The following is a 20,033-nucleotide window of genomic DNA, read 5'->3' on the forward strand; positions in this document are numbered from 1 at the left end:
TGGTCCCCAGCATCACAGATACCACTTTCCAGCCAATTTGATACACTCCATGTGATATTAAAAAATGGCTGGAGGCACTGGATACTGCAAAGGCAATGGGCCCTGATTCCGGCAATATAATACTGAAGATGTGTGCTCCAGAACTTGCCGCTCCCCTAGCCAAGCTCTTCCAGTACAGTTACAACACTGGCATCTACCTGACAATATGGAAAACTGCACAGGTATGTCCTGTACACAAAAAGCAGGACAAATCCAACCTGACTAATTATCGCCCCAACCAGACTACTCTCCAGTGTCAGTAAAGTGATGAAAGGGATCAACAGCAATGCTATCAAGCAGCACCTGCTCAGCAACAACCTGCTCAATGACTGCCAGTTTGTGTTTTGCCAGGGTCACTCAGCTCTTGATCTCATTACATCCTTGGTTCAAACATTGGCAAAAGAGCTAAATTCCAGAGTGAGGTGAGAGTGTGACAGCCCTTGATAGTAAAGCCACATTTGACTGAGAATGGCATCAAGGAGCCCTGGCAAAACTGGAATCAATGGGTATTGGGGACAAACACTTCCCTGGTTAGGGTCATACCTGGCACAAAGGAAGCTGGTTATGGTTGTGGAGGGTCAGTCATCTCAGATCCAGGACATCTCTGCAGGAGTCCCTCAGGGTAGTGTCCTAGGCCCAACAATTTTCAGCTGCTTCATCAATGACCTTCCCTCTGTCATGAGGTCAGAAGTAGGAATGTTCGCCAATGATTGCACAGTGTTCAGCACTATTCGTGACTCCTCAGATACTGAAGCATTCTGTGCTCAAATGCAACAAGATCTGGACAATATTCAGGCTTGGACCAACAAGTGGCAAGTAACATTCGCACTGCACAAATGCCAGACAATGACCATCACTAATAAGAGACACTGTCATCACTGTGCCTCGACATTCAACAGTATTACTATCACTGAATCCCATACTGTCAACATCTCTGGGGTTACCATTGACCAGAAACTCAGCTGAACTCACCACATAAACCCAGTGGCTACCAGAGCAGGTCAGAGACTAGGGATACTGTGGCAAATAACTCCTCTCCTGACACCCCAAATTCTATCCACCATCAACAAGGCAACCATCAGGAATGTGATAGAATGCTCCCCACTTGCCTGGATGGGTGCAGCTCCAACAACACTCAAGAAGCTTGATAACATCCACAGCAAAGCAACCTGTTTGATTGGCACCACATCTACAAACACTCAATCCCTCCACAACCAGCCCTCAGTAGCAAAAGTGTGTACTATTTACAAGATGCACTGTAGAAATTCACCAAAGATCCTTAGACAACACCTTCCAAACCCACGACCACTTCCATCTAGGGAAGCAGATACTTGGGAACACCACCACCTGCAAGTTCCCTCCAAGCCACTCACCTCCCAGACTTTGAAATATATATCCGTTCCTTCACATTCGTTGGGTCAAAATCCTGGAATTCCCTCCCTACCAGCATTATGGGTCAATGTTGTGGTTCTGTTCGCCGAGCTGGAAGTTTTTGTTGCAAACGTTTCGTCCCCTGGCTAGGCGACATCATCAGTGCTTGGGAGCCTCCTGCAAAGCGCTTCTTTGATGTTTCCTCCGGTGTTTATAGTGGTCTGTCCCTGCCGCTTCCGGTTGTCAGTTTCAGTTGTCCGCTGTAGTGATTGGTATATTGGGTCCAGGTCGATGTGTTTGTTGATGGAGTTTGTGGATGAATGCCATACCTCTAGGAATTCCCTGGCTGTTCTCTGTCTGGCTTGCCCTATGATAGTAGTGTTGTCCCAGTCGAATTCATGTTGCTTGTTGTCTGTGTGTGTGGCTACTAAGGATAGCTGGTCATGTCGTTTCGTGGCTAGTTGATGTTCATGTATGCGGATTGTTAGCTGTCTTCCTGTTTGTCCTATATAGTGTTTTGTGCAGTCCTTGCATGGTATTTTGTGCACTACATTAGTTTTGCTCATGTTGGGTATCGGGTCCTTCGTTCTGGTGAGTTGTTGTCTGAGCGTGACTGTTGGTTTGTGTGCCGTTATGAGTCCTAGGGGTCGCAGTAGTGGGTCAATTATGGGTCAATCCACAGCAAGTGGACTGCAGTGATTCAAGAAGGCAGCTCACCACCACCTTCTCAAGGGCAAATAGGGATGGGTTATCAATGCTGGCCAGCCAATGACGCCAAAGTCCCACTAATGAAAATAAAAAAGGATCATCATCAACCATTTCTGATACTGCCAGTAGAATACTACCTTCAACCACCTTTTCCTTCCCTCCACTGTCAGCATTCCACAAGGATTGTTCTCTCTGAAATACCCTGGTCCAATCCTCTATCACTCCTGACACTGGTTCTGCTTGTGTTTAGGCACTTTACAGCCACTAGGACTCAACATTGAGTTCAATAACTTCAGAGCCTGACCTCTGTCTTCCATTTTGATATCAGACTGCCCCTTTACCCATAACAGGCCATACTGTCTTGGTGTCTTGTTGGCTTTGCCTTCAACAAAACAGACCATTTTCTCGTTTTCCTACTTACATTTACATCTTCTTTAATACCATTAGCACTTTGTCTTTTGCCCTATGCACCCTCACTATCTGTTTCACTTACTCTTCCTCCCCCTCTAACAATAGCATATAAACCATCATTTCCCAGTCCCTCTCTGTCCTGAAGAAGAGTCATTATTAAAGCTTTACTTTCAGTTCTCTCTCAGATGCTGCTTGACCTGTTGAGTTTCTCCTGCATTTCTTGGTTTTTTCCTAGAATGGGTGAGTTCTCTTGCAAGAGAAGGTTGGACAGACTAGGCATCTCATAGAGTCATAGAGTTGTACAGCATGGAAACAGACCCTTCGGTCCAACCTGTCCATGCTGACCAGATATCCCAACCCAATCTAGTTTCACCTGCCAGCACCCGGCCCACATCCCTCCCAAACCTTTTGTATTCATATATCCATCCAAATGCCTCTTAAATGTTGCAATTGTATCAGCCTCCACCACTTCATCTGGCAGCTCATTCCATATACGTACCACTCTTTGTGAAAAGTTGCCCCGGAGGTCTCTTTTATATCTTTCCCCTCTCTCCTCTCAGATAAACATGAAATATTGTGGATGTTGGAAAATATGAAAGAAAAGTAGGAAGTTTTTTTAAAATCGAGGTTTATATCTGCTTGAGTTTAGAACAGTAAGAAGAGACATTTGAAACCGAAAAGACGAATGCGTGATTTTTAGCTTTGAGGGATCTTGTACAGGAGAGATATGGAGATTTGTTCACTCTTGTGGGAGAATCTTTAATCAGGCATCACTGTATAAAAATCAAACATTACCCATTTAAAACAGATATGAGGTGATTTTATTTTCAGTCAGTGGATTGTGAATCTTTGCAATTCTTTTCCTGAAAAGGTGGTGGAAGTGGAGTCATTGAATATTTTTAAGACCGCGGAAAAAGATTTTTATTAAGCAAGGGGATGAAAGTTGATCAGGGTAAGAGTGAATGTTGATTTGAGGTTACAATCAGTTCAGGCATGATCATCTTGAATGGTAGTGCAGGCTTGAGGGGCTGAATGGCCTATTCCTGCTTTTGATGCTTAAAATCGTAATCCAGAAGAGTCTCTTCTGCCTGTTGAATCTGTACTGTCAAAAATACGTTAAATCTACACTACTCTCACTTTACAGCACTAAGCCCATAGCCTTGGATGTTATTGCATCTCGTGCTAATCCATTTTTTTTAAAAAAGGTTGTAAAATTTCCTGTCTTAACTAACTTCCCAGGTAGTGCATTCCAGATGCCTACCACCTCTGGAGGAAAAAAAATAATTCCTTAAGTTCTCTCTAAACCTTCTGCCTTTCACCTGAAAAATATGCCGGTTATTGTTGAACCTTTTGCGAAGGGGAACATCTTTTTTTCCCACCCTGATTATACCCATCATAATCTTTTATTCCTTATCAAATTCCCCTTCAAGCTTCACTGCTCCAAAGAAAACAACCCAAGCTTATCTTGCCACTCTTCAAAACTAAGATACTCCCTCCCAGGCAACATTGTGGTGAATTTCCTCTGTGCCCCCTCCAGTGCAATCACATCCTTCTTATATTGCGGTGACCTGAACTGCATGCAATACTCCAGTGGGGTCTTAAAGTTCTGAATGACTTCAACATTCCCTCCCTGCTCTTATAAGCTATGCATTGCCTGATAAAGGCAAGTGTTCCAAAAACTTGCTTAACCTCCTTATTAACCTGTCTTAGCACCTTCAGAGATCTGTGGACAAACACCCCAAGGTCCCTCTTCTTCTGAATTTCTTAGTGTTCTATCATTCATTGAGTATTTCCTGTCTTGGTATTTCTTCCAAAATACATCACCTCATTTAATCAAGAGTTAAATTTCATCTACCACTGATCTGTCATCTGAGTAATCCATCTGTATCCTCCTGTAACCTAAGATCTCCTTCATAACTGTCAACCACCCAGCCAACCTTCATGTCATCAACTTACTTACCTTCCTCCCCTCATTCTCATCAACACCATTTACATATATCGCAAACAATGAGGGATACAGCACTGTTGTCAGAGTGCAACCTCATTTGATTGACCACATATTTAATTTTGTGCAGTTGGCTACCATACGTGTTAGTTCCTGAAATATATTGGCATTAGTTGCAAATTTTATTTGACAATAGAACATAAATTTATCACACAGAAGAGAAATAAGCAAACAAAGCTAAAATCTTAACACAAGCAACAAAACAAAGTTTCAAAGTGTTCCCAAAGCTATCCATCCACAGATAATCAATTGCAGAGAAATATCACTTCCATCTCAACTGAAAGTGAGGAGCACATAAATCAGCATAAGCAGAGAGGACCACCCCCATGCCTGCGCAGGACAGAACTCGCCCCAAAGACCTCTTCCACAAGAGGCACAGGAAAGCCACCACGCACAGGGAATACAGTTGGCCAGACAAGGAGCAGCCCTGTTGTATTCCTCTTCCAAAATGAAGGGACGCAGTCAGGGACCTGTTAACTTCAACCAGACACTGCGGTGTACAAAAGTCAGATCCAGGCATCGAACTGCTTCCCAAACTCGAATGCCTGCACAGTCCCGAACAGATATTAGTGATCGACTCTGTCGAACACCTTCTCCTTGTCGAGGGACAGGTAGGCACTCAGCAGACCAGCATGTCGACAGAAATGGAACAGGTCCCAGACCAGTGGACGTTGTCGTGTTTTCTCCGGCCTGGGACCGAGTAGGACTGGTCCGGATGAATCATGTAGGCCATTACAGAGGCAGGCAAGAAGGCAACACCCTGGTGAAAATTTTATAATCCATGCCAAGGAGGGAGGCTGGATTCCTGTTCTTCAAGGACAATGACCACCCTTCGCCAAGAAAGGGGCAGCTCGCCAGCATTTAGACACTCCCCTAGGACATCCCAGAATGCCCTGAAAAACTCCAGTCAGCTCATCCAGCCCCAGGGACTTGCCCCTTGAGAGCCAGTTGAGGGCACCGATCAGCTCCTCTAAAATGACGGGATTGTCGTGCCTTCCAGCATCCTCTGGGCTGAGCTGAGGCAGGTCCTCCCGCAGAACTCTGCAAATATCCTTGTCCGACGGATCTGGAGAGAAGAAGGGCCATGTAATAGGAGTGAATTTGGGCCCTGATACCCTCCGGATCAGAGATGAGGGACCAGTTGTCAGCCAGCAGCACAAAGAGCTGTTGACTGGTGCCGCGCCCTTTTTCCAGCAAGTAGAATGAGGAAGAGCCACAGTCCAGGTCCTGGAGGAGCCGGATCCATTACCTCACATACACGCCCTGGGACCCAATGACCTGCAGGTCCCAGAGCGTGGCCTTCTTCGCTTTGTACACCCCCGCAGGGCTGGGTCCACATCAGGCTGACCAAGACATGACTCCAGATCGAATACCTCCTTCTCCAACTTCTCAATCATGGATTTCCACCTCTTTGTTGGCCCCCTCGCATACTCCTGACAGAAATTGGAGACATGAACCTTGCCTACATCCCACCAGAGTGTCAGGGAGGGAAGCTTCCACACTTCCTTCTCTGGCTGGCCCAGAACCGCTGAAACTAGCTTCAGAACCGCTCATCCTCCAACAGTGGGTAGTTAAAGTACCACTATGTGGACTTGAGTCAGGCTCCAAACGGAAGGAGTTCCGCCCACACCAGGTGTGGGTCTGTGCACAGCACCTGCCGCATGGAGGTCTCTGAAAAGCAGGAGGTGTACGCCCACAAAACGTGCAGGCGGTTGATTCTGGACACTCCAACTCCAGGCCTCACAAAGGTGAAGGCGATGGAATCAGGATGGAGATTCCACTAGACGTCCAACAGGTCGAAGGACTTGACCAAGTGCCCCAAATTCCTCCCAGATGCTAAACCAGACCGGGCATCACCATGGTCCCCGACCTCAAGGATGCAGTTAAAATCTCCCCCGAGGACAACACAGTGGCCTTCATTGGCAGAGGAGAGATGAGTGGACACTTCTCTGTAGAAGTGCATTTGTCTTGGTCCAACTAAAGGAGCGTAGACGTTCACAAACTGAAGCACCATGCCCCCCCCCACCCAGCCGAATTATCGGATGAAGCAAACTGCCTGGCACAGGCTCACTGACCCCCAAGATCTACAGCTGAAAATGCAGGGCTGACAAGATAGCCACCCTGCCAGATCTGCGGGTGAGGTGACTCCTGTGGGTCCCCCCCCCACCCCCACCTTGCCACTCCAAAAGCCAGGTGACTTTGTCTCCTGGGGTAACTCGCAGGAAGCACACCACATACTTCCCGTCCTGAAGGCCCAAGACAGTCTGGAATCTGCACTGTGACTCCCTGCTGCTGTTGATTTTGAGGCTGGCAATGATAGTCTTCATGTCAGCAGGGTTGTGCAACCACCACCAATACAATTAAACCAGTTACTGGGAGGACGAGAGGGGGCACAGAAGTCCCTCAACCTCCCCAGGACTGCACCCAGGAATTTTCTGAGACTCTTTTGCTCATTTGAATACAGTCCAGATGCTGGGCGAGCAGCCTGGGCCAAGTACACTTGCTCGAAGGAGTTCCAGCGGTTGAGTGCCAGTTGGGCTCTGTCCCGGCGACTATGAGTTTCCTTGACAAATTCCAGGAGCTCCTCGGGAGGGATGACGAGGTGTTAGGTGGGGGGCACCTGGGACTCAACAACTTCGCTGGAGACAAACTCTGCTTCGTCCCCAGCGCCCATCGCTGAACCCGAACTCTCCTCCAGGAAGTCACCCTCAGTTGCCAGCCCCTTCCCCACAGGCATAGTGGGGGCTGGCCCGGCACCACCAACTAGCCTCAAGCCCCCAGCAATCCGACCCCCAGTGTCCCCGGTGGTAACTTCTTCAACTCATCCCTTCCCAGAATGCAAGGTCCAATCATTGGGCAGCGGAGGCTTATGGCCCCACTCCTCACCCGACACCTGAACACTCAGCTCCTTGGGGAAAAGGTGCTCTCCCAGGGCCAAGGTGCCCAGAAAGAGTCCAGGAGGGAGGAGTGAAGATAACATCGCCCTCCCCTCCACCACTCAATAACTTCCTGGTATTTAAAATACTACAGCTCGCACCGTGGGCCACTTTGTGTTCTATTTCATCGCTGGGTGCTGGTGGAACAGCCGCAACAGAATATCCTACTGCAGCTCCCAGGGGTTCAGGCAGGCTAGGCCATGGTACGAGACAGGCAGGAGACACCGTGGATTCAACCCCTGGGGAGGGACAGTACCGCTGGAGTGTTCCCAGGAACTCTCTCCCCTCCAGGAGGCAGCACCTCTTCCCCAGGGAGAGGAGGTAATTTATGGTCCTTCCCTTCTCTGCCCACCTTGGTGTTCACATGACCCAAGGCTTTCTCACCCCCCCCCCCCCACATCTCCAGGAACACTCTTGGCTGGGGGGAATACAGGGGGCATGGCAAGGGCAGGGAGAGCCAGTTGTGTCACTTCCTATCCTGCTCTTGTAATGTCAGGTGCTGGTGGGTGGTGGGACCAGGTTCTTGAACCCCACCCCATGGCATCGATCCCCAGGGAACCTATACCCCCGGACCCTGTGCTTGATGCCTGCCCCATGGTGACAACTCTTAGGGAACCTGTACCCAAGGCCCTCCCCACAACACTGGAGTTTCCCAAACCTGCCCCACTCAGCCGGACACTCACCCCACCTTCCCACCAGAGGTGGAGGTACCAGTAGCCCCTGCTGACAGGGCTTGTGGTGTTGTCCTGGGGAGGGGGGGGGGGGGGGGGGGGGGGGGGGAGTTTTGGTGCGGCAGCACCACCTGCAGCTGCTGGTGTGGGCTGGACAACCTTCTGGGTGGGGCAGTTCTTCCTTATGTGCCCCACCTCATGGCACAGATGACACCGCACAGTCTATCATCCAGAAGACGCTGTAGGCTGTTCCCTCATGGAGGAGGGTAAATGAGCTCACTGTGGTATTCCCCCCCCCAGGTCAGGCAAGTGAACACCTGGCATTGGAAGGATAGATATGCTGGAGGACAGGGTTCTTCAGACCGAGTGGAAGCAGTTGCACACTTGACTGGATCTCCCCTGGAGTTTAGAGATGGGGGAGAAGGAGTTCATTGGCAATGAGGGGCAGGACGTTGGAAATCATGATCCTCCAGGCAGTGACCTCCAATGGGTCGACGGAGAGGAATGTCCTGCCCACAGTGAGCCCCTTCTGCACAGCCAAATGGACCACCTGCTCAGTCCTAAGGAAGAATACGACTTTCCTGTACATGTGGGCTACAGCAATGATGGCCAGATGGCCAACCACACTAGCCATGGCTTTACTGCAAGCCTCAATAATCATGTTGGAATGGGGATAGGCCTTCACCCCCAAGCGTTTGGTCAGATGCCTGAAGGGGGTTGGAGTTGTAGCAGGGCTTGCAGCAGTCAAGCATAAGGCAGCAGCTACTCGACATAGATGCGGCTAGGGCCTGCTGCTTTCAGGCTTGCCATAGTGTGCTGCAGGGTGGCCCCGGTGTTCCTTCCTGTGTGGGCCTCACAAGGTCATGACAAGGAGGCTGGGGCTGTAGCAGCAGCCTTGACCCTGGCGACAGCAGAGAGATTAGGCCCACGTAGTAATAACAGTAACAGACCCAGGTGTTGGCAGGGATCAGGTAGCAGTAATCCTGATTGCAGGTTGGGTCCTGACAGCAGCAACAGCCTTCAGTTCAGGGGGGCCCTCAGCAAGTCTCAAGCAGCAATGGTCCAAAGCAAGTCTCAGGTAGCAACAGTGAAGGCAGGCCCCAGGTTCCAGGCAGCAACAGTAGCAATCCCAGGTGTAGGTGGAGCCCAAGCATCAACAGTTGAGGCAGGCCCAGGCACCAGAAAGTGTTCAGTTGTGGGCAAGGCACAGGCTGCTGCAGCAACAGCAGTGGTAGTAGCTGCTCATGCAGCTGAACACTGTTCAAACCAAAGGAAAAAAAAAGAAAATACTTAGTAATATTTAAATATTCACTCGTGTTGTCATAGCTTCCAAGGCTCTGGACTAAATGCTGTAAAATGGGATGAGTACATTCAGATCTTAAATGATTGGCGAGGAAAAATGGGCCCAGTTGTCTCCTTTTGTGCTATAAATGCCCATTAAAAATAAAAGATTTTGGCCAAATGTTAGCAGTTGCATTTCTAAATAATTGAGATAAAACTTTACTAATTTCAAAGAGGTAAAAACAATGACTGCAGATGCTGGAAACCAGATTCTGGATCAGTGGTGCTGGAAGAGCACAGCAATTCAGGCAACATCCGAGGACAGGCAAAATCGACGTTTCGGGCAAAAGCCCTTCATTTCAGATAACCCTTGGTTTTTCATTTGCAAATCTTTCAAACTATCCATCTGTCTGCAACCATAAGAATTTATTATGTGACTTTAATGATGTTATTTGATTCTAATCGATACCAGGTTATTTTTGAAGCAGTCATCTTGCCGGAACAAAGAGGTTATATCGCATTAGATGATATACAGATCGTGGATTCCACCTGCAGTAAGTAAACAATCTCTTCTGTCTTTCCACTGTTATGATTAAAAGTCTGAAGGAAGAGATGAGGGAACTTTTTTTGTGACTCAGATAGTTATGATGATCTGAAAAGCACTGTTTAAAGGGAGAGTGGAAGCAGAATCAATAGTACTAACATAAGAACGTAAGAACTTGGAGCAGGAGTAGGCCATCTGGCCCTTTGAGCCTGATCCACCATTCAATAAGGTCATGGCTGATCTTTTTGTAGCCTCAGCTCCACTTACCCGTCCTCTCATTATAACCCTTAATTCATTTACTAAGGTAGATAATTTTCAAAAAATTATCTACCTTAGCTTTAAAAACATTTACTGAGGAAACCTCAAATAAACTTTTCTGATTTAGTATGTGGATGTACCTTCTAGAGAAAGTGCAAAACTTGACCTACTCTTGGGAAATAAAGCAGGGCAGATGACTGAGGTGTCAGTGGGGGAGCACTTTGGGGCCAGCGACCATAATTCTATTAGATTTAAAATAGTGATGGAAAAGGATAGACCAGATCTAAAAGCTGAAGTTCTAAATTGGAGAAAGGCCAACTTTGACGGTATTAGGCAAGAACTTTCTAAAGCGGATTGGGGGCAGATGTTCGCAGGTAAAGAACGGCTGGAAGATGGGAAGCCTTCAGAAATGAGATAACGAGAATTCAAAGAAAGTATATTCCTGTTAGGGTGAAAGGAAAGGCTGGTAGGTGTAGGGAATGCTGGATGACTAAAGAAATTGAGGGTTTGGTTAAGAAAAAGAAGGAAGCACATGTCAGGATAGATCGAGTGAATCCTTAGAAGAGTATCAAGGCATAAGAGTATACTTAAGAGGGAAATCAGGAGGGCAAAACGGGGACATGAAATAGCTTTGGCAATAGAGTTAAGGAGAATCCAAAGGACAAAAAGGTAACAAGAGAGAGAATAGGGGCCCTCAAAGATCAGCAAGGCAGCTTTTGTGTGGAGCCATAGAAAATGGGGGAGATACTAAACGAGTATTTTGCATCAGTATTTATTGTGAAAAAGGATAAAGGATATAGAAGATATAGAAAGTAGCAAAAGAAATGGTGACATCTTGCAAAATGTCCATATTACAGAGGAGGAAGTGTTGGATGTCTTGAAACGCATACAGGTGGATAAATCCCCAGAACCCGATCAGTTGTACCCTAGAACTCAGTGGGAAGCTAGAGATGTGACTGCTGGGCCTCTTGCTGAGATATTTGTATCATTGATAGTCACAGGTGTTTAAGAAGGGTTGTGAGGACAAGCCAGGGAACTATAGACCAGTGAGCCTTACGTCGGTGGTGGGCAAGTTGTTGGAGGGAATCCTGAGGGATAGGATTTACATGTATTTGGAAAGGTAAAGACTGATTAGGGATATTCAACACTGTTTTGTGCGTGGGAAATCATGTCTAGAGGGCATAGGTTTAGGGTGAGAGGGGAAAGATATAAAATGGACCTAAGGGGCAGCTTTTTCACACAGAGGATGGTACGTGTATGGAATGAGCTGCCAGAGGAAGTGGTGGAGGCTGGTACAATTGCAACATTTAAAAGGCATTAAAAGGAATAGGGAGGGTTTGGAGGGATATGGGCCGGGTGCTGGCAGGTGGGACGAGATTGGGTTGGGATATCTGGTCAGCATGGACGGGTTGGACTGAAGGGTCTGTTTCCATGCTGTACATCTCTATCTATAACGCCATGTGGATCATAAGAAAGCTGATACCTCACAAACGGCTCATCACTGACCCTTGTGGAGCACCACTAGTCACTGGCTACCATCCTGAGAAGGACCCTTTTATCCCCCCCTTTACTGTCTACCAGACAGCCAAGCTTCTATCCATGTTAGCACCTTGCCTCTAATACCATGAACCCTTATCTCACTCAGCAGTTTCTTGTGTGGTACTTTGTTAAAAGCCTTCTTGAAGACTAGGTAGATAACATCCATTGGCTCTCCTTTGCCTGCTCGATTCCTCCTCAAAGAATTCTTACAGATTTGTCAAGTATGATGCCCCATTGATGAAGCCATGCTGACTTTGTCCAGTTTTCCACGTATTCATAAATCTTATCCTTCACAATGGACTCCAAAATCTTATTAACGACCAAGATTAGGCTAATCAGCCGGTAATTTTCTGTATTTTTACTGTCCTCTTAAACAGCGGAGTTACATTAGCAATTTTCCAATCCTCTGGGACCCACCCTGACTCCAGTCATTCCTGAAAGATCACCACTAACACCTCCACTATCTCTTGAGCTATCTCCTTCAGAACTTTGGGTTGAGTCTATCTGATCAAAGTGATTTACCCACCTTCAACCTTTCAGTTTTTCTAGCACCTTCTCCTTACTGATGGCAACCCAACTCTCTTGAATCTTTGGGCTATAACTTGTGTCTTCCACCTTGATGACTGATGCAAAGTAATTATTCAGTTCCTCAGCCATTTCTTTGTTCCCATTACTACTTCTGCAACGTCATTTTCCAGCAGTCCAATGCCCATTTTTCCCTCTCTTTTGTCCTTTACATATCTAAAGAAATGCTTGCAATTTTTTTTATATTACTAGCTACCTTGCCCTCCTATTTAATCTTCTCCCTCCTTATTTCTTTTTCATTTTTTTCATTATATTGTATTGAGGACATGGAACATAGAACAGTGCATCACAGGAACAGGCTCTTCAGCCCACTATGCCTATGCCGACCATGATGCTATTCTAAACTAAAGTACATGGTCCATATCACTTTATTCCCTGCATATTCATGTGTCTATCTAAATGCCTTTTAAACATTGCTATCATATCTGCTTCTACTACCTCCCCTGGCAACATGTTCCAGCCACTTATCACCCTCTGTGTAAAAGACTGGAATCTGGAATCCACTGCTTGGGAGGGTAGCTGAGATAGGAAACCTCAAAACCTCTAAAAAGTACTTGAGTGAGTCCTTAAAATGTCATAAATTTGAAGCTATGGGCCAAATGCTGGCAAGAGAGACTACTGTAGATTTATGCTTAAAAATGTGTTGCTGGAAAAGCGCAGCAGGTCAGGCAGCAAAGGAACAGGAGAATCAACGTTTCAGGCATAAGCCCTTCTTCAGAATTCCTGAAGAAGAGCTTATGCCTGAAATGTCAATTCTCCTGCTCCTTGGATGCTGCCTGACCTGCTGCGCTTTTCCAGCAACACATTTTTAAGCTCTGATCTCCAGCATCTGCAGTCCTCACTTTCTCCTACTGTAGATTTATACTCATTTTTAGATGTACAACCTTGATGGGCTGAAGGGCGTCTTCTCTGCTGTACGATTCTATGAATACATAACAACATGTAATCATTATACATCAGGTATGCAGTTTTTTTGATGATTTGGAGTCGTTGGTGTTGGACTGGGGTGTACAAAGTTAAAAATCACACAACACCAGGTTATAGTCCAACAGGTTTAGAGGGAGGTGTGGCATTGCTTGTTAAAGATAGTATTACAGCGGTGGAAAGGACCATGGACGAAGACTCGCCATCTGAGGTAGTTTGGGCTGAGGTTAGGAATAGGAAAGGTGAGGTCACCCTGTTAGGAGTTTTCTACAGGCCTCCTCATAGTCCTAGAGATGTAGAAGAAAGGATTGCGAGGATGCTTCAGGAGAAGAGTGAAAGTAATAGACTGGTTGTTATGGGGGACTTTAACTTTCCTGATATATTGACTGGGAAAGCTAGAGCTCGAGTTCGTTAGATGGGTCGGTGTTTGTCCAATGTGTGCAGGAGGGTTTCCTGACACAACATGTAGACAGGCCAACAAGAGGTGAGGCCATACTGGATTTGGTTCTGGGTAACGAACCAGGCCAGGTGTTAGAATTGGAGGTAGGTGAGCACTTTGGGGACTGTGACCACAATCGGTGACTTTTACTCTAGTGATGGAGAGGGATAAGTGTGTACTGCAGGGCAAGAGTTATAGCTGGGGGCAGGGAAATTATGATGCGGTGAGGCATGACCTAGGATGTGTGGCTTGGAAAAGGAGGCTTCAAGGGAAGGGCGCAATTGATATGTGGAGCTTGTTCAAGGAGCAACTATTGAGTGTCCTTGATAAGTATGTACCTGTCAGGCAGGGAGGAAAGCGTCGTGTGAGGGAGCCGTGGTTTAATAAGGAATTGGAATCCCTTGTTAAAGGGAAGAGGGCGGCCTATGTAAAGATAAGGCGTGAAGGTTCAATTGGGGCGATTGAGAGTTATAAGGTAGCCAGGAAGGATCTGAAGAGAGAGCTAAGAGCAGCAAGGAGGGGACATGAAAAGTCCTTAGTTGGTATGAAGAGGTGTTGGAAATTCTGGAAAGGGTGAAAATAGATAAGTCCCCTGGGTCTGATGGCATTTATCCTAGGATTCTCTGGGAAGCAAGAGAGGAGATTACAGAGCCATTGGCCTTGATTTTTATGTCCTCGTTGTCTACAGGAATAGTGCCAGAAGACTGGAGGATAGCAAATGTGGTTCCCTTGTTCAAGAAGGGGAGTAGGGATAACCCTAGTAACTATAGGCCGGTGAGTCTCACTTCTGTTGTTGGCAAGGTCTTAGAGAGAATTGTAAGGGATAGGATTTATGAACATCTGGATAGGAATAATGTGATCAAGGATAGTCAGCATGGTTTTGTGAAGGGCAGGTCGTGCCTCACAAACCTTATTGAATTCTTTGAGAAGGTGACTAAGGAGGTAGACGAGGGTAAAGCGGTAGATGTGGTGTACATGGATTTTAGTAAGGCATTTGATAAGGTTCCCCATGGTAGGCTACTGTAAAAAATATGGAGGTATGGCATTGAGGGTGAGTTGGAGGTTTGGATTAGGAATTGGCTGGCTGGAAGAAGACAGAGGGTAGTAGTTGATGGTAAAGGTTCATCTTGGAGTGCAGTTACTAACGGTGCTCCACAAGGATCTGTTTTGGGACCATTGCTGTTTGTCATTTTTATAAATGACCTGGAAGAGGGGCTAGAAGGTTGGGTGAGCAAATTTGCGGATGATACGAAAGTCGGTGGAGTTGTTGACAGTGAGGAAGGATGTATCAGGTTACAGCGGGATATAGATAAGCTGCAGAGCTGGGCAGAAAGCTGGCAAATGGAGTTCAATGTAGGTAAGTGTGAGGTGGTTCACTTTGGTAAGAGTAACAAAAAGATGGGGTACTGGGCTAATGGTCGGATACTTGGTAGTGTGGATGAGCAGAGGGATCTTGGTGTCCATGTACACAGATCTCTGAAAGTTGCCACCCAGGTAAATAGTGCTGTGAAGAAGGCATATGGCGTACTGGCTTTTATTGGTAGAGGAATTGAGTTCCAGAGTCCTGAGGTCATGTTGCAGTTATATAAGACTCTGGTGCGGCCGCATCTGGAGTAGTGTGTGCAGTTTTGGTCGTCATACTATAGGAAGGATGTGGAGGCACTGGAATGGGTGCAGAAGAGGTTCACCAGAATGTTGCCTGGTATGGTAGAAAGATCATAAGAGGAAAGGCTGAGGCACTTGGGGCTGTTTTCATTGGAGAAAAGAAGGTTTAGGGGTGACTTGATAGAAGTGTACAAGATGATTAGGGGTTTAGATAGGGTTGACCATGAGAACCTTTTTCCACATATGGAGTCAGCTATTACGAGGGGGCATAGCTTTAAATTAAGGGGTGGTAGGTATAGGACAGATGTTCGAGATAGATTCTTTACTCACCGAGTCGTGAGTTCATGGAATGCCCTGCCAGTAGCAGTGGTGGTCTCTCCCTCTTTATGGGCATTTAAGTGGGCATTAGATAGGCATATGGAGAATAGTGGGCTAGTGTAGGTTAGGTGGGCTTGGATCGGCGCAACATCGAGGGCCAAAGGGCCTGTACTGCGCTGTATTTTTCTATGTTCTAGGTTTATTTGGAAGCACGAGCTTTTGGAGTGCTGCTCCTTCATTAGATGGTTGTGGAGTTCTTTTGATAGCTTTCTTTGTGCATCTTTGCATTCTTATGAGAACTGTGTTTTCTTATTTTGTGTTTTTAAAAGTTGGAGACTGTAAAAGAAAGAGGTGTTTTAAAATACAGTGAATGAAAAGGTGGCACCAGTTTTCAAAGCATTGCAGGCATTGTGTGAACAATTGCATGTACAACCAATAATTGCAGTATAAATTGGAGTCAAGGAGCTACAAATGCAACTTTTGCTATCAAAGAGAAGTTTATTGGTTTACGGATTAATGAGCAATTATCGAAGACAAACCATATTGCCTGCCAACAGAGTGTGACTGCTTCTCAGATAACTGAAAGCCTTCGAACTGGGTACAAGTTACAGAGAGAGAAAGAGAAATGTTTGATTCATCCCCAGCTCAGGAATAGTCTCACTGGTGTGATGATACTATGGCTTTAAGAGGTGTATTTTGTCTTTTTTTTGGAAGGGAGGATTTAAGGCAGCCTGAGTAGGTAGGGTCAAGCTCCCACAGAAGCAGGAGTTTTTGTTTGAGTAGCAGTTGCTGCTGGGGTCTTGAAGATGTGGAAGTTCTTTTCCTTTCTTAATTACTGCTAAAAGCTCATGGTTCTCTTCCTGCTGCTGAAGTTGCATGTGAGACCATCTGTTTTTCTGAATTTGCCTTTGTAAAGGGGCTGTTCGTGGGATGTTGCTATATTGGAACAGTTAACTAGTAATAGTTACTAGATATACTATTTGGCTAAGTATTTTGCTGGAGTTACAGCTAAACCACTTCTTCCCTTGCATTTTCCTTTTGTTGTATTTTAACTGTAATGTATGGGTGAAGTGTGTTTTGCTTCAAATCTGATAGTTTGACCAGTCCCAACACCTTGCAATAACCTTTTTAAAATAAGAAAAAGTTAGGGTCTAGACTATCTTCTCAATATTTTACGGGGATTTGGTTGAGTCCATAACAATGGTATCTACAATCAAAACTCACTGTAAACCTGAAGTAAACCAATTTATCTTTTCTTCTAACTGATAAATCGATGACTATTTACAAGGGAACTAGCCACCTTGTGTCTCTTACCAATTAGTAGTATCTGAAAGATGACTAAAGCAATGTGCTAGCCAGCAGAAGAGGCAAAAGGATCATCTCAACAACATAACTTGGGGACAAAGACTACTGATTGTGTTATGACACAATAAGCTCCTCTGCTAATTTAAACCCAACACACCGAAGAGATTCACCCTTTGCTGTAATCTGAAAGTTTGAGAGGCCAAGAACTTCCCAAAGGTCACTAAAGTAAAAATTAACAACTTTTTCTTTTAAACAGACAATAACTATTAACAACTCCTTTCTCTAACCTGTCTTTTACTCTCCCTTCCATAATACTGGTCTGATAAAGATTTACCAAAAAAATTGAAATTTCAAAACCAGCCAGCTATCAAATATTCTCTTTTGTATCTTTCTCTGTCTCTTCTTCTTTGGGTTACTGTTTCACAGATTGTTGATAGATTAAGATACACTTTAAGAGAGCTATACTGTGGGCAGTCTGCATACGATAATGGCTTGGCATTTCTCCCCCCAGCTGTTCAATTTTTCCCGGTCTCATATCCCAAAATATCGGATGATTTCATTGGTTTTAATAGTGTCAAAATACTAAATTCACACTTGATTGGAGTTTAGTATCTTGGGCCATAACTTAAACTGGCCGAATTTGAATTTGTTTTTTTTGTCTCATAACAACCCAGCTACTGCTAGTTGCTGGTCCAAACGTTACATTGTAAATTCTCCAGAACTCTGTGTGCTTGCTTAGTCCTTCACCTCTCTTAGAGGTACAATACCCCTAACCCTTTCATAACACCTCCCCACTTAAGAAAAAATAAATCATCATAATGAAAAGATGGCTTCATTTTTTTCTATTCTTTAACACAATACTTATAGATAACTTTAATCTAAGTTCACCTCAACTTCTCCCTATATAAATAACATTGAATAAATACAAATCTCATCTTAACTTTATCAGTTAAATTCATGTTAACGCATCTGTGATTACATACTTATGAGCTGCTTCATGTATGATTTTTAAACTAAAAATCTGTAACATAAGACTCCAATTAAATAGTCTTATATTCTTGTCTTTAAAGCATTCTAAGAAGGTAAGAGGATTGTGATCCATGTACACAATCATCTCCGATATATTATCCATGACATATACATTAAAACGTTGTAAGGCCAGCACCAAACTCAATAGTTCTTTTTTGATCATGGAGTATTTTCTCTGCTGGATGTTGAGTTTATTTGAAAAGTAACTAGTTGGCAGTTCAATCCAATCATCATCTTGGCAGTACAGCTTCAACTCCTATGTCATTCGCATCCATGGCGACTTAAAGATTTTGAAAAGTTTGGTATAGCTAAAACTGGTTTGGTGGTTCATATTGATTTCAAATGGTTGAATGCCTCCTCGCATTGTTCTATCCACTGAAATATTGTGTTCTTCTTCAGCAAATCTGTTAATGGTGCCACTACACTGCTGAAGTTTGGAACAAACTTTGGAAAGAATCTGCTGAGTCCTAAGAGTCAAAGTACCTCTTCCTTTGAGGTTGGTCATGGAAATTCCTCAATGGCCTTCGACCTTGTGTTCCGAGAGGGTCAACCTTCTATGACGGATGTTGTGTTCCATGAATGTCACCTCTGCTTTCGCGAATTCAGTTTTGTTTAAGTGTATTACCATTTTTGCTACTTGTAGTCGTTCAAAGAGCTCTGCCAACTGTACCATGTGATCCTTCCAGGACTTACTAAAGATCACTACATTGGCCAAAGAGACTGCACAGTTTGTTAACCCAACCACAACAGTGTTCATGAGTCTTTGGAATGTGGTGGGTGCGTTCTTCATTCCAAATGGCATCACTTTAAATTGATATAGCCCATTTTGGGTTACAAATGCAGAAATTTATTTTGCCATCTCTGATAAAGGATCTGCCAGAAACAATGCATTTAGTCCAACTTGGTGATGTAACTGGCTTGTCTGACTTTCTCGATACACTCCTCCGATCTAGGAAATGGATAGAAGTCCGATTTTGTGATGTGGTGTTGACCTTCTGATAATTCACGCAGAATTGTTGAGTCCCATCTAGTTTGGGAACTAAGATGATCTGCGAACACCACTCGCTCCTGGCTTGATTCGATGATATCCTCATCAAGCATAGCCTCCACCTCCATTTAGATCTGTCTGGCTTTGAAAGGATTAAGCTGATAGGGGTGTTGTATTTCCTATGTCTACTTCATGTACAATAGCATTAGTCCTCCCCAACTGATACTTACATATGTTCTTATACTGCAGTAACAAATCTTTCAATGTGTTCTATTCTCATGAGACAGATAGCTTACTAACCTATCCCACTCCTCAAGGACTTCTTCATTTTTTAAACTTATTTTGAGGCACATCAAAATCCACATCATCTGGATTTAATCCCTCTCTCATGTGGGACAGTAACTAACACCTGTTTCTCCAGTTGCTTCTTTCTTGTACAATACAGTTTCAACATGTTCACATGATATAGCCGATACCCTTTTCTCCATCTGGCATTTTTACTAGATAGTTCACCTGACTCTAAAGCTGACTTTGAAGGGATCTCCTTGAAGGTTACAGTACCATCCTCTCAGGAAAATGCCTGAGTCTCAGACCCTTTAAATGCTTCATTCTATACTGTGCCCTCTTTAGGTGCTGTTAAATTAACTCACTTACTCGATTTAGTCTCTTCATCTCCAATACATAATCTAAGTGTGAGATCTCCGACTTTGGTCCTGTCAATTTTTCTTTAATTAATTTCAAAAGGTCCTCTCACTTCATGACCGAATATTAACTCGAAGGGAGTAAACTGAGTAGATTCGTTTGGGGCATCTCTAATTGCAAACAATACAAATGGAATACCTTGATCTAAATCATTTGGGTAATCCTGACTGTATGCTCTCAACATGGTCTTCAAGGTCTGATGCCACCTTTCTAAAGCTCTCTGGGATTCAGGATGATGCACACTGGATTTAAAGTGCTATATACCTAAGCTATCCATAACCTTCTTAAACAGCCTAACAGTAAACTTTGACCATTGGTCCGACTGAATCTCTCTGGTTCCCCCAAACCATGTGAAGAAACCTAACTCCTCTACTA

General features: G+C 45.0%; 1 protein-coding gene across 3 annotated transcripts in view; it reads left to right on the forward strand.

Annotated features, from left to right (window-relative positions):
- The window catches only part of LOC122563513 (receptor-type tyrosine-protein phosphatase U-like), a 374,817-nt gene that overhangs the window by 43,115 nt on the left and 311,669 nt on the right, over positions 1–20,033 (forward strand). For all 3 annotated transcript variants that reach the window (XM_087976736.1, XM_087976734.1, XM_087976735.1), the window contains exon 4: positions 9,895–9,976. In XM_087976736.1, coding sequence (XP_087832862.1) covers positions 9,895–9,976 — 82 coding nt within the window. The remainder of the gene's footprint in view (positions 1–9,894; positions 9,977–20,033) is intronic.

The sequence above is a fragment of the Chiloscyllium plagiosum genome, unplaced genomic scaffold (genome assembly GCF_037043375.1).
Source record: "Chiloscyllium plagiosum isolate Xiang-an unplaced genomic scaffold, Cpla_swu_hap1 HiC_scaffold_30, whole genome shotgun sequence".
In the NCBI taxonomy this organism is placed as follows: domain Eukaryota; kingdom Metazoa; phylum Chordata; class Chondrichthyes; order Orectolobiformes; family Hemiscylliidae; genus Chiloscyllium; species Chiloscyllium plagiosum.